Source organism: Xiphophorus couchianus, chromosome 8, assembly GCF_001444195.1.
Source record: "Xiphophorus couchianus chromosome 8, X_couchianus-1.0, whole genome shotgun sequence".
NCBI lineage: Eukaryota > Metazoa > Chordata > Actinopteri > Cyprinodontiformes > Poeciliidae > Xiphophorus > Xiphophorus couchianus.
The window spans coordinates 5,757,765-5,769,856 of record NC_040235.1 but is presented as its reverse complement, the minus strand read 5'-3'; the positions used below and the strand labels follow the sequence as shown (position 1 = coordinate 5,769,856).

The following is a 12,092-nucleotide window of genomic DNA, read 5'->3' as shown; positions in this document are numbered from 1 at the left end:
TTTCCAGAAAAAGCCTCTAAATTTCAAGTCAATTTTTTTTAACTTATAGAAAAAAATAATTCTAGCAAATTTTAGTATTTTCAAACTCAAATTCAAAATTTCTGAGTTGTTAGGCAGAAATTTACTCTTTTCCCCTCCCTGTCTACAAACGCCCTGCTACGCCAATTTTTCACATATTTCTTTGCCGTGAATTTTTTTTCCAATCTAGCAATAAAAGCCACATGAGAGTTTATGTACATTTGGAAAAAAACCAAAGAAACATTTTGAAATTAAATGTAAAATTTAAATCAGGGAAAAAAGTGAAACAGTTTAATTCTTTTTTTTTTATTGTATTTCTTTTATTAGGAGTATCAGATTTTCAGTTCATTGTTTCAGTTTTATTTTTTTTATGAATGGAAGTTCATTACCATGAATGAAAATAATTTTATTTATAATAAAATCACAAGAATGAAAGTCATAATTAAAGTTTTAGTCTCAATTATGAAAATAAGTCGTAATTTTCAGATTTAAAGTCATTTTTACAAACGTAAGTCAATTTTGAGTTTTAGAGTCATTATTATGAGAATGAAATAATAAAGTAAAACCATTTTGAGAGTCTCCAGTCTGACAGATGTCGATGATTCCTTATGTTATTCTGTAGATCAGGAGATTCCACAAAATATGATTAATCCCAGAAAATCCATTATTAATCCCAGCTGTTGTTACTTTTTCACATACAACCAGGTTGATTTGAATAGGTCTCAGCCTTAATAAATAATATTTTAATTAGAAAACACTGAAAAAGCTGTTGGTGTGAATATTTCCCTCTGCCTCGAGTTTCCTTCAAGCTGAAGTTCTTAATCCAACCACTAGGTGGCGAGCTCAGTAAGATTGTTTATTACAGTTTATTAAATTATAAAGCAAAGCAATAAAACTAATTGTCTCTTCTCTCAGTTGATTCCTTCATGTATTTTGTGACCAGAGCGAACTGAATAAATAAACTGCAGTTCTGGACATAAGTTTATCTAAACTAAAACCTCCAGCAGAGTAAATAAATCCAGATTATGAGTCATTTAAGGATCAGGTCAGTTTGGACCTGATTGTTCTAATCGTTTCTTCACTGAGGGAATTCCTGAACTCGGGGGAGTGTTGAGAAACGCAGCTGCCGATAAATGACCCTGAGCGTTACAGAGCTGAACCAGATAAGAGGGAGAAACTCTGACCAGAACAGCATGAAGGTAAAACCAGAAAATTCACCATTTAAAATATGATCTGCCACAAATAAATCACTTTTAAACTCAAATAAACCTTCCTGCTTTCTGTTCACAGTTGTATTTGGTTTCTACGTTAGCGCTGTCACTCACTCTGCTGTCACCAGTTTGGTAAGAGTAACACGTTTCACCGTTGTTTTAATAAATGCTGCATAATTTAGGGTTGTATTTTTAAATAAGTATCATTTCTTCTTTTCTCAGCTGTCAGCAGAGAGTAAACTGCAGATTTGGTTCATATGGAGGCTGGTCTGAGTGCGACGGCTGCTCCCGTACAAAGGTAACCAAACAACACTTTGACTCAGAGCGATGAACATTTTATTATTTATACATTTATTAATTCAATATGAGAAAATAAGGTTTGCATAAAGAAAGTAGAAAATATTGGAGATGATTGGAGCACAAAAATATATTTTTAAATACTAAAAAATAAGCTTATCTTATCTTAGTTTATTTTATTTTATATTATGTTGTTCAGCACAGTTTTAATTTTATCCACTTTAGTGTACTTAAAGTTACCTTACTATATTTATCTTACCTTCCCAGTTATTTATTTCCCTTTAGCTTATTACATCCTCTTTTAACTTAGCTTAGGGTGGTATATTATATTTTAATTTCCAAATCCTATTTTTTAACATTTTATCTAAACTTAACCTAGTTTAATTTATCCTAAGTTACTTTAGTTTTCCCTATCTCATCTTATTTTAGCTAACGTTGGTATATTTTTACTTTACCTTAGCTTACCAGGTGTTAGCTTAGTTAGCATGTCTAAAGTTGTCATAGCCAATTTTGTGAATCTTGATTTAATTCCCTTTAGCTTAACAAAGGTTTTATTAATGTTCCAGATGTAAATGTCAGTACAGAAACCATGAGACTTATTTTTATTTTAGCTTAATTTATCTTATCTTTGATATTATGTAGATGGCAGATTTTTATCTTTTATTTTTTTACATCTCTGTGTTGACCCAGATTATAGATTTAGTTGTGTAATCTTTTAATCATATTTTACCAGAAACAGCTCAGTTAGAGCAACACGGCTGACTTTTGGCACCGTTTTCTGGCTGCACTCTAAACCCAAACAGGACAGAGTTCGAATGAAGCAACATTTCTCTACAGTCTGTAAATATTTCAGGGAGTTTGATATTTGTTTCTCCAGTAAGGTACAAGCAAGTTTAATTCATGTGAGATGGAGTTGTAATCAGTACAAAAAGGGTTTTGCTGCCTTTTATTATTAATTATTGTTAATTTTAACATGCAACCATTCAAATTCACATTTTGAATAGTTTTATATTTACATTTGGTTATAAAAACAGTCTGAGTGTTTAAAAAGAAAACACCCCACCGCTTTTTGGAATTATGCTTTTTCAAAACCTTCCGAATAACGTCACAAATCAGCAGGCATTGCCCCTCGCCTAGCAACCCCAGCCCGTTACCTAGCAACCCCCAGGAGCTCCACCCGTCACCTAGCAACGCCCAGGAGCTCCACATAGGCAGAACTGACCAGATTAAAATCACATTATCTAAGAATGATTTTGTGGGGGGAAAAAATAAAGTAATGAACATGATTCAGTTAGTCTGTACAACAGGGGTGTTCAAACTTTTATCACATGGGAAAAAATGATCAATTCAAAAATAAGAGAAGAGAAAAGGACAAAAAAAAGATGAAAAAAGAAAAATACTGAGTTTTTTTACCTTCTCAACAGTAAACTAAGTTACAATACTTTAATTAAATGAGTAAAATAGTCCTTTTTTAATTGGAAAGGGTGTGTAAATTATTATTATTACTTTAATAATCAATAAAAGGAAGAAATCTTTGAATTTTGAACATTCCTGTTTTCCAGAAACCTGTTCAAGAAGTAAAATATGTCGCCTTTAGTTCAGCAATTCAATGTATTTAATAGTTTTACTCTGTTTTCCAGGTGCGGACTCGTCATGTGGAGGTGTACGCTCAGTTTGGAGGGGCGCCGTGTTCAGGAGAAGCCACCGAAACGCAGACATGTGTCCCACAGAAAACGTGTCCCCTGGAAACTTGGTGTGGCAGCAGGTTCCGCTGCACCTCTGGTACATCAAGATCCAAAGTCAAATGTCTAACGTATCGATCAAAGTTATTACAGATAACTAAAACTAACAAAAACTGTAACTGAGAAAACATTTTCGTTAACTGGATTAAATAAAAACCGTAACTATTTAAAACTAAACTGAAACTAAACAATATTTAGCTAATAAAAACTGGAAAACACATTCAAAAACTAAAACTAACAGAATTAGATTAAACAAAAAAAAGAAACAATGAATTAAACCTAGACTATAATGGAGTTGATGTTCTAACTGTGATGCAGGTCAGTGTATCAGCCAATCTCTGGTTTGTAATGGAGACCAGGACTGTGAGGACGGTCTGGACGAGCGAAGCTGTGGCCAAGACGACAGCCAATACTCATGTGATCTTATCAAAACGCCTCCAAACGCCGACCTCACAGGCAAAGGGTGGGAGCCTCAGTGTTTCTGAATAAAGACACAATGATCAGAGATGATAATCTGTCACCTTTTACCACAGATGAGGTCAATGAAAGCATTTCCTTCACAGATTCGACGTTCTGACTGGGAAGCTGAAAGCTGGTGTGATCAACACGTTTAGTTTCGGAGGACAGTGCCGGAAGGTTTTCAGCGGGAGCCATAAAGTCATGTACAGGCTGCCACAAAACATCCTCAGGTTCAACTTTGAAGTGAGTAACTGAAGAAACTGGTGGGAGTTGAATAGTTTGATCTGGTCCAAATGGGCAACAGGACGGCCAAAAGCTTATACCCAATCTGTGTGCCTAGAAGATCCAGTTTGTTTGGGGAGATGTGAATATGTAATGGAACCAAAAAGGTTAATTCTGTCTCGGTTTGGTTGAAGTGAACTCTGGTGAGGTTTGTATGCATATGTGAACAGGACAACACAGGGCATTCTGGGTAAATACAACCAAAACAAATGTGCTAGTCCAGCGATAGCAGGAGAAACGACTCATTGTCTTTTACCAAAGGCACAGGAGAAATCCTCCAACTGATCAAATTTGACACCACTCCATTTTACATTTCACAATGAAGGAAGTTGCACTCAGTGTCTTCCGAGGTTTTTTTAATGTCATTTCATTCAGTGGTTCTTGGTGCAGTGCCCCCACAGGCGAGGAGGGGAACAGGTTGCTCAAGGGGTTTGGTTGGTGAACCGAAAGCTGAAAATGTAACAAATGTTGGAGTTTTGGGCCTTAATCAAACCGAGTCTGCTGGACTTTCAGGGGTGAAAACATCGTTGATGGAGCTGAGAATAACCGTTTGTGCTGCAGGTCCATGTAGACAACGAGGAAAGTGACGAGTCCTATGAGAGCTCCTGGTCCTACGCTCAGCACATCCAGTCCAACGCCTGGTTCGGACATGACCGTCGGACGTTCCACAAAGAAGTCACAGACAATAAGGTGACCGATGACCAGACCTGCTTCAGCTGCATAGTGAACCCTTGAATCTTTGGGTTTTATCATTTGTGTGTCCCATAAAATCCCTTCCCCAATGTTTCCTGGTGTGTGTTTCAGGCTTACAGACTTCTAATCCTGAAGAACAGAGTGGAGTTGGCCCAGTTTCAGAACTCTGCCCCCCAGTATCTGACTCTCTCTGCAGATTTCTGGAAGGCCTTGTCCTCGCTGCCGCTGACCTACGACTACTCCGCCTACCGCCAGGTGCTACAGACCTTCGGCACACACTACATGTCTGAGGGGTCACTTGGCGGAGAATACCAAGGCTTGTTGGAGTTTGACTTTCAGGCCCACACATCCCACAGTAAGGACTTAATGAGTGAATATTGTTACAGGATAGCAAGTCTAAAAGGAGAACATGGACAATGCCAAGGTGTTCTGACACACTGTTCAAAACTCAAACACTCCAAAGGGATTAAGGTCACTAATTAACGGTATAGTCCAATAAATCATGACAAGATCCGACTGTGGCTTAATCTATGACCATAATACCAAGAAAAGGTTAAGACTAATGCCAGACTTTCAAACCAACCGTCAATCTATCGTCTAGTTCCAGGGGACAAAAGTCTAATCTGAGCTGTTAGGAGGTGAGATTCATACAGAGGTGGGCAGAGCAGTCAAAATTATACTAAAGTAAGAGTAGCAATACTTCAACATATTTTTACTCAAGTAAAAGTAAAAAGTAGCCGTCCAAAAAATTACTCAAATAATCTGAGTAAATTGGTATTTTACTAAATACTTTGGTACTCAATTAAATTAAATTAAATTACCAGAAAGTATATTAAAAAATATCAAAGTATTTTTGGTAATATACTTTACCAATACCAAAGTATTGGTAAAATACTTTGGTATCCAAAGTATTTAAAGTTACTTTGGTATTTTACCCAAATACTTTGGTAAAATAGTATTCGGTAAAAAGACTTCTAACGTACTAGTTAACTGATCAAAACGTCTGATTTAATCTTTGAAATTTGCATAATCAGACGGACTAAAATATAAAGTTATGTTTTGGTATTTTAATAACCAAAATTAAAATAATTCATATAAATAACAATTACAAAATCAGACAAAAGAAAAAATGTTCCTAATCAGTTTATTTCAATATAAAATTTCTGAAACTTTAACAAAAACAGCAGGTGTGTGTCTATGTCTGGTGAATATTTTTGGTTAAAAAAAGCTTCTTCTCCTTTCATTGAAGTTACTCACAGTGGGTAAAATATCCAGTATTGATACTTCATAATGAAGTTACTCAAGTAAACGTAAAAAGTACAGCATTGTAAAAATACTCCTAAAATTATTATTTTTTCCAAAAGGTTGCTCAGGTAAATGTAACTAGTTAATTCCAATGTATGTTATATTTCTGTCCTTTTTTAAAGGTGTGACAGACATTGAATACCAAAGATGTTGGAAAAAAGTGAAGCGCTTCCTGTTCTTTAAGAAAACCAAAATCACCTGCGAAAGATTGCAGAAACATCTGGAATCCAAAGCTGGTGAGTTAAAGTCACACAAACCCAAATATTTTAATCACAGTTCTCTCTGAGCTCACATTACATTATTTCCATTTTCTGCAGGAAGCCAGTCAAACAAGATGCCCATCAAGGTGAACGTGTTTGGAGGAGATCCGCAGTTCATAGGCGCTCTATCTGTTCTGGATCTACAGAAACCCGAAGCTAACGGAGAAATCTACAATAACTGGGCCTCATCTGTCAAAGATTTCCCTAATGTCATAAACCAGAAGGTAAAAAGACACAAGATCGCAAGTATTTAAGAGCCCAGTATTAAAAATATTAAATACGGAGAACTTTAGCACTAGGATTACTAAATAATCTGACAGGAAATAGGATTAGTAAAGTTTCAGACCACATTCCTTCAGAGGGAACAGGAAATGTTGTTTTGCTGAACCATCCTTCACTATTTATCACCTCAAAGTAAATGTATGAATATTTTGGTTCGATACGGTGGCCCAGAAGAGTCAACAAAATACAAAAGCTCCAATAAAATAGCAAAAAGCCACAAAACAGCAACAAACAGCAAAAGGCAACAACACAATAACAAAAAGCCACGACATAGCAACAAAAAGTCAGAAGCTATGCTAACACACAATTTATGCTAGCAAGTTTGTCATAACTTCCGTTTTAGCATAAATGCTGTTTGGCTTTATGAATCCCAATAATTTACACAAATACATTATTTTAATGTTCATCAGATCTTAAATCTTTTTATTGCTGTTTATTGTTGACCTGAAAAAACATAATTAACTAAACAACAAAAATAACAATATTGCACAGGCTAGCAAGTTTAATTAGCATGTGCTAATCCTTGCTAGCTAGCTCTAACTTAGAATGTTACTAGCCGACCAACAAAATTATCCGATTTCTCCTCTAAATAGTAGCAACCGACAGTAATTTCCTTTGATTGTCAACATATTGATCTTACCTCCTCCAGCTTCGTCCTCTGTATGAACTGGTGAAAGAGGTCGAGTGCGCCGGGTTGAAAAAGCTTCACCTGAAGCGGGCGGCGGAGGAGTTCCTGTCCGCGGAGCATCCCTGCCGCTGCAGGCCGTGCCAGAATAACGGCCAGCCGCTGCTGACCGGCACCGAGTGCCGCTGCGTCTGCAGACCCGGAACATCAGGACCGGCCTGCGAGAGGGGAGCCGCGACCGGAGAGCAGCCCGGTAAACAACAACAAGCAGCGGCGTGGCCACTGAGGAGACCGGAGGGCGGGGCTTCGGCTAACCTCGACATCTGATTGGCCACTCCAACCACAGCGGCCAATCAGATTGTATTTTCTCTAAATTAGATAACAAAAAGGAAGAGAACGTTTCTGCCAAAAAAACTCAACAATTTTGAGATCAATAACAGACATTTTCTAGAGAAAACTAAAAAAAATGTTTTTTGTTTTCTAGAGAAAACTAAAAAAAAAATTTGAGCAAAAAAGTCAATAAAATTCTAGAAAAAAATTGTTATTTTTATATTAGTCTGAAAAAAATGTCTGGAAAAAACAAGTAAATTTGTAGCTGCACAAGTCAAAACATTTGCAAGGAAAAAATGCAGAAATTCTTAGATTAATCTCAGAAATATTCTGTAAAAAAATGTAAATTTCTGTGTTCAAAAAGTTATAAATATGCTAGAAAAAACTGAGAAAGTTTTAGATTAGTCTGAGAAATTTTCTAAAAAATAAAAAAACCAAAGGAAATCTCTGAGCTCCAAAATAAATAATAAAAAAAAGCTCATTATTTACTACATTTTCACCTTTCATGTTTTTTATGCTCAAATGTAATAAAGCATAAAAATAATTCCAGTAGAGAACAGGAAATGAAAGTGATCACTGGATCTGTTTCCCAGGAGTGATCCATGGCAGCTGGAGCTGCTGGTCCAACTGGGGAGCCTGCTCTGGAGGTCAAAGGTCAAGAACCCGAAGCTGCAACAACCCTGCCCCTAGAGGAGGGGGCCGGAACTGCATCGGGGAGCAAAGCGAACAAAAACCCTGTGAAGAGCCAGATATACAATACTTACAGTAAGTTTTCTAGTTATAATAAAACCTTAATAGCTATATCAATCAATCAATCAATCAATCTTTATTTCAGACACAAAAGAGGTCCATAGTAAAACAAAAAGAATTAAAAAACAAAAAGAAACATGACAGTCACTGAGCCACAAATAAATGATGACGCCAATGTTTCCACAATCTTGAGAAAAATCTCGCTGTACTAAAAACAGGGTTTACTAAAATTGCTATTATATTATTGTATGACACGGGTAATCTACAGTCCCTACAGGTAATCTACAGGTAATCTAAAGTCCCGTTTTCACTCATTATTATATTTTTGTTCCTTTTTGCCCTCAGGATGATGGAGCCTCAATGCTTTGGGCTTTCTATAACTCCACCAAAAAGGTGCGGACTTCCTCCTGTCCTGAAGAATGGATTTGTTGAGGTGAATTTTTAATCTGAATTCCTGTTTTGTTCTTATGATTATTACAAAAATAAAGTTAAAATAATACAAGACCTTTATTCTTGTATTATTTTATTTTCATAATTAAATTTTTTTATTATTTTTTCTTTCTTAGCATGGCCTTAATACTCTGTTGTAAATTCTTATTAGATAAGACAAACATTTTATTCTTGTACCATATGGAAAAAAATACTTATTGGACTTTCATACAACACAAAAATAATGAACTGGTAAAGAATATAAAAGGAAATTTTTGATTTTTTCAGTCATTTCAGGTTATGAACAGAGAATCTAAGCAGACAATTAGACTGAGTTAAATTGATGTGAAATATGGTCATCAGGACAATAAATTGTGATATTAAGTTTCTTAAAATCAATCATGAATAATCAGAGGAGTAAGGCGCCTTGAGGAACACCACTATCAACTGGGAATAGTTAAAACACTTTTCTGTTCACAGTTTACAGTTCTGGTAACATTAATGTCATGTTAAACAGTATTTGTTCATACTTTGATAGGTTTTTAATCTTTCTCTTTTATAGGATCTTAAAGACTTTTACACAGTAGGAAGCAGACTGCAGTATTCCTGCATTGAGGATTTTTACCTCGTTGGAAACACTGCAGCCACATGTGGTGAAAACCAACAATGGAGCTCAGGATCAATGGTTTGTAAAAGTAAGTATTAAAGTAACACTAAATTCAAACCCCATAAAGTTTTATTAATAAAGCTTTCATTGTCAAATAGATGAAAATGTGGAAATTTTTTAGAAATATTCAGGATTTGTTCCATGCTTATTGTGAATATTTGAGTTATTACACAGTTTCCATACTTATTACATCGTTATTTTTTCATAGTTTATTTCATAAATATTATGTAAAAGTAGAAATTAACATTTCTTCCAGGTTCCACTTGTGCATTTCCTGAAATCGGCGGTTTAGTCGAAGTCACGCCCATTAAAAATGCCTACCAGATCGGAGACTCCGTGTCCCTGTCGTGTCCCGCGGGATCGGAGCTGGACGGTCAGGTGTCAGAGGTCAGGTGCAGCTCCAGTCTGCAGTGGTCGCCGTCTCCTGATGATGTTCAGTGTCACACAGGTGAACCTTCAGGAGCAGTTGACCTTTTAAACGGATGAATTTAAGGCAAAGTGACTCAAATTCTAAAGGTTTTGTCTAACATGGCCTAAATGTAACAAATTCAATGTTAATGCAGGCAACTTCATTTTTTACGACGAGAAAATAATTTAAAAATAAAATAAAATTCAAAGAATAAAGTTGAAATAACATTAGAAAAAAAAACTAATAAGAAGAATAAAGTCTTAATATTTTACTAATGTTATTTCCTCCTAATTTTATGAATTTATTCTCTTATCAATTAAACTTTTTTCTTGTAATCTTATGATTTAATTTGTGAAATTTTATGACTTTTTTTCTAAAACATTTTCTTGAAAAAAAAAGAAGAAATTTTCTCAAAAATCCCAAATACTGGTAGAAAAAGAACATGGAAATGTTGACATTAACCTAAGAAAATGTATATAAAGAATCAAAACAATAACATTTCTGACCTGTAAAAGTAAAAAAAAAAAAAGAAAGCCAGATAAAATGCTGACATTTTTTAATTAATCCCAGAAATTTTCTTGAGAAAATGCAAATTCCTGAGTTCGAAAATGTGAAAATTGTTTAGTTTTGAAAGGAAGAATTTTATTTTTTTTTTCCAGAAAATTTCATATATAAATAGCAACATGTCTGAGTTTTTGGCAGAAATTTAAACCTCCTTTTTATATGATAAACCATCATTAAGTTGTGTGTTCCACTTAGTGTTGGTCTATCATATAAAGGAGAATAAATCACACTACATTTAGTAATTTTTCATTAAATTTGCCTTCTTGTTCCTGTGCAGTGCTCACCTCTCCGGCGCCACCTGCTGGTCTGAACTGTAAACCCTGGGAGAAGATCGGAAGAACCGGCTGTGTCTGTAAAATGCCCGCTGAGTGCCTGTTAGTCTCTTCCTTCAGAACTAAAACCAAACTGAAATCCAGACCCAGTCAGGGCGTTTGGTTTAAAAATCTTCTTGTTTCAGGTCGTCCGTGAAGTTCTGCTCCCGGGTCGGGCCGATGAGTCTCTGGCTGGGCGTCTGCCAGCTGGGGGCGCTGCGCTGTTTGGGGCGCAGCTTCACGCTGGCGGCCGATACGGACTGCGGCAGACCGCAGGAGGAAACGTTCACTTCCTGCAGCGACTGCAAACCAGGGACGACCTGCCGAGGTGAAACATCCGAATACTGAACATCCCGCTCAATAAAAACAGTAAATATGATCAGATCTGACGGATCTCAACGTCTGATGAAACTCACGTCAATAGCGCCAGATATACATTATAACAAACCAGATATTAAAAAAAATATTAAAATAAATACAATTTAGAGAACAGAGTTGTAATTCAAATTATTTTGACTTTATTCTCGTAACATTATGACTTTATTCAGGTAATATTATGACGGAATTAAAGTCATAATATTCCTGTAATATTAATTCTCGTATTATTTTTGACCTTATTATCTTATGACATCTGGGATTTTTGTTTTACAATCCTACTATATAGTGACATTTTATTAACCATTTACTACTCGATGATGACGTCATAATCAGGAGAAACTAATACGTTTTGAGAATCTTTGCCACGCAATGACAACTATTTCGACAGAATTTCTCTCTGAATAATTAATAAAAACACCTCAAATGTTGTGAAAATTTTAACAACCCGCCCAAAACTTTTCTTCATTATTTTCCATCCAAAAGTGTTGAGTATGATTTCCTTTCTAATCGTAGAATCCCAGCGGAAATGCGTATGTCTGAGTCCGTCGGAGTGCCCTGCAGGCTCCGCCCCTCTGTGCGTCACTTCCGGTGATGATGGCGGCGCTGCGAACATGACGGAGTGCGAGGTGGGATCCAGGAGGTGCGCAGGCGAAACGATCCGTCTGCTCAGTCTGGAGCAATGTCCGCAGTAAACGGACAGTTTTCTTCATTTTAGTCTGTAAATATTTCTTATTTTGGTAGCAGCTGAACTGTAAATATAATGTTACAAATTAATTGATCAATTTCTTTGTTTTTGTACATCCATCCATAAGGGTGTTGGAGAATGGATAGATTTATTGTTTTTGTTATAAAATGTATTAAATTGTTTTCATTAAAATTTTCCTTGATTTATTTTTTATTCATTCATCCATTTTATTGACTTTACCAGCAGGGATACATTAACAGTTTCTTTGGTCTATTTAAACTAACCTAGCCACTCAAGCTAGCTTAGCAAGGCTAGCATGAGGGGCATAGTAGCCAGATAAACTTGACTGCCAGCCAATCAGAAAAATTAACAATGCAAATAACATTTCAATTAAT

At 35.9% G+C, this 12,092-nt stretch overlaps 2 protein-coding genes across 2 annotated transcripts in view; both read left to right on the top strand.

The window, feature by feature from the left end:
* Positions 1-12,092, top strand: part of LOC114149750 (protein NLRC5-like) — a 1,536,511-nt gene that overhangs the window by 1,244,923 nt on the left and 279,496 nt on the right. The gene's annotated exons all lie outside the window — the stretch shown is intronic.
* Positions 662-11,892, top strand: LOC114149773 (complement component C7-like). The gene is made up of 18 exons (XM_028025861.1): positions 662-1,217; positions 1,309-1,361; positions 1,452-1,527; positions 3,167-3,308; positions 3,587-3,731; positions 3,832-3,970; positions 4,571-4,699; positions 4,814-5,057; positions 6,130-6,243; positions 6,325-6,491; positions 7,199-7,427; positions 8,098-8,269; positions 8,600-8,687; positions 9,246-9,378; positions 9,607-9,798; positions 10,601-10,697; positions 10,781-10,962; positions 11,526-11,892. The coding sequence occupies exons 1-18, from the start codon at positions 1,152-1,154 to the stop codon at positions 11,702-11,704; spliced, it is 2,547 nt and encodes an 848-aa protein (XP_027881662.1). The 5' UTR covers positions 662-1,151; the 3' UTR covers positions 11,705-11,892.

Coding starts and splice junctions, on each gene's coding strand:
- LOC114149773 (XM_028025861.1), top strand. CDS start 1,152: ATGACCCTGAGCGTTACAGAGCTGAACCAGATAAGAGGGAGAAACTCT. Junction 1,528..3,166: donor ACGGCTGCTCCCGTACAAAG/GTAACCAAACAA, acceptor TCTGTTTTCCAG/GTGCGGACTCGTCATGTGGA. Junction 4,700..4,813: donor AAGAAGTCACAGACAATAAG/GTGACCGATGAC, acceptor TGTGTGTTTCAG/GCTTACAGACTTCTAATCCT.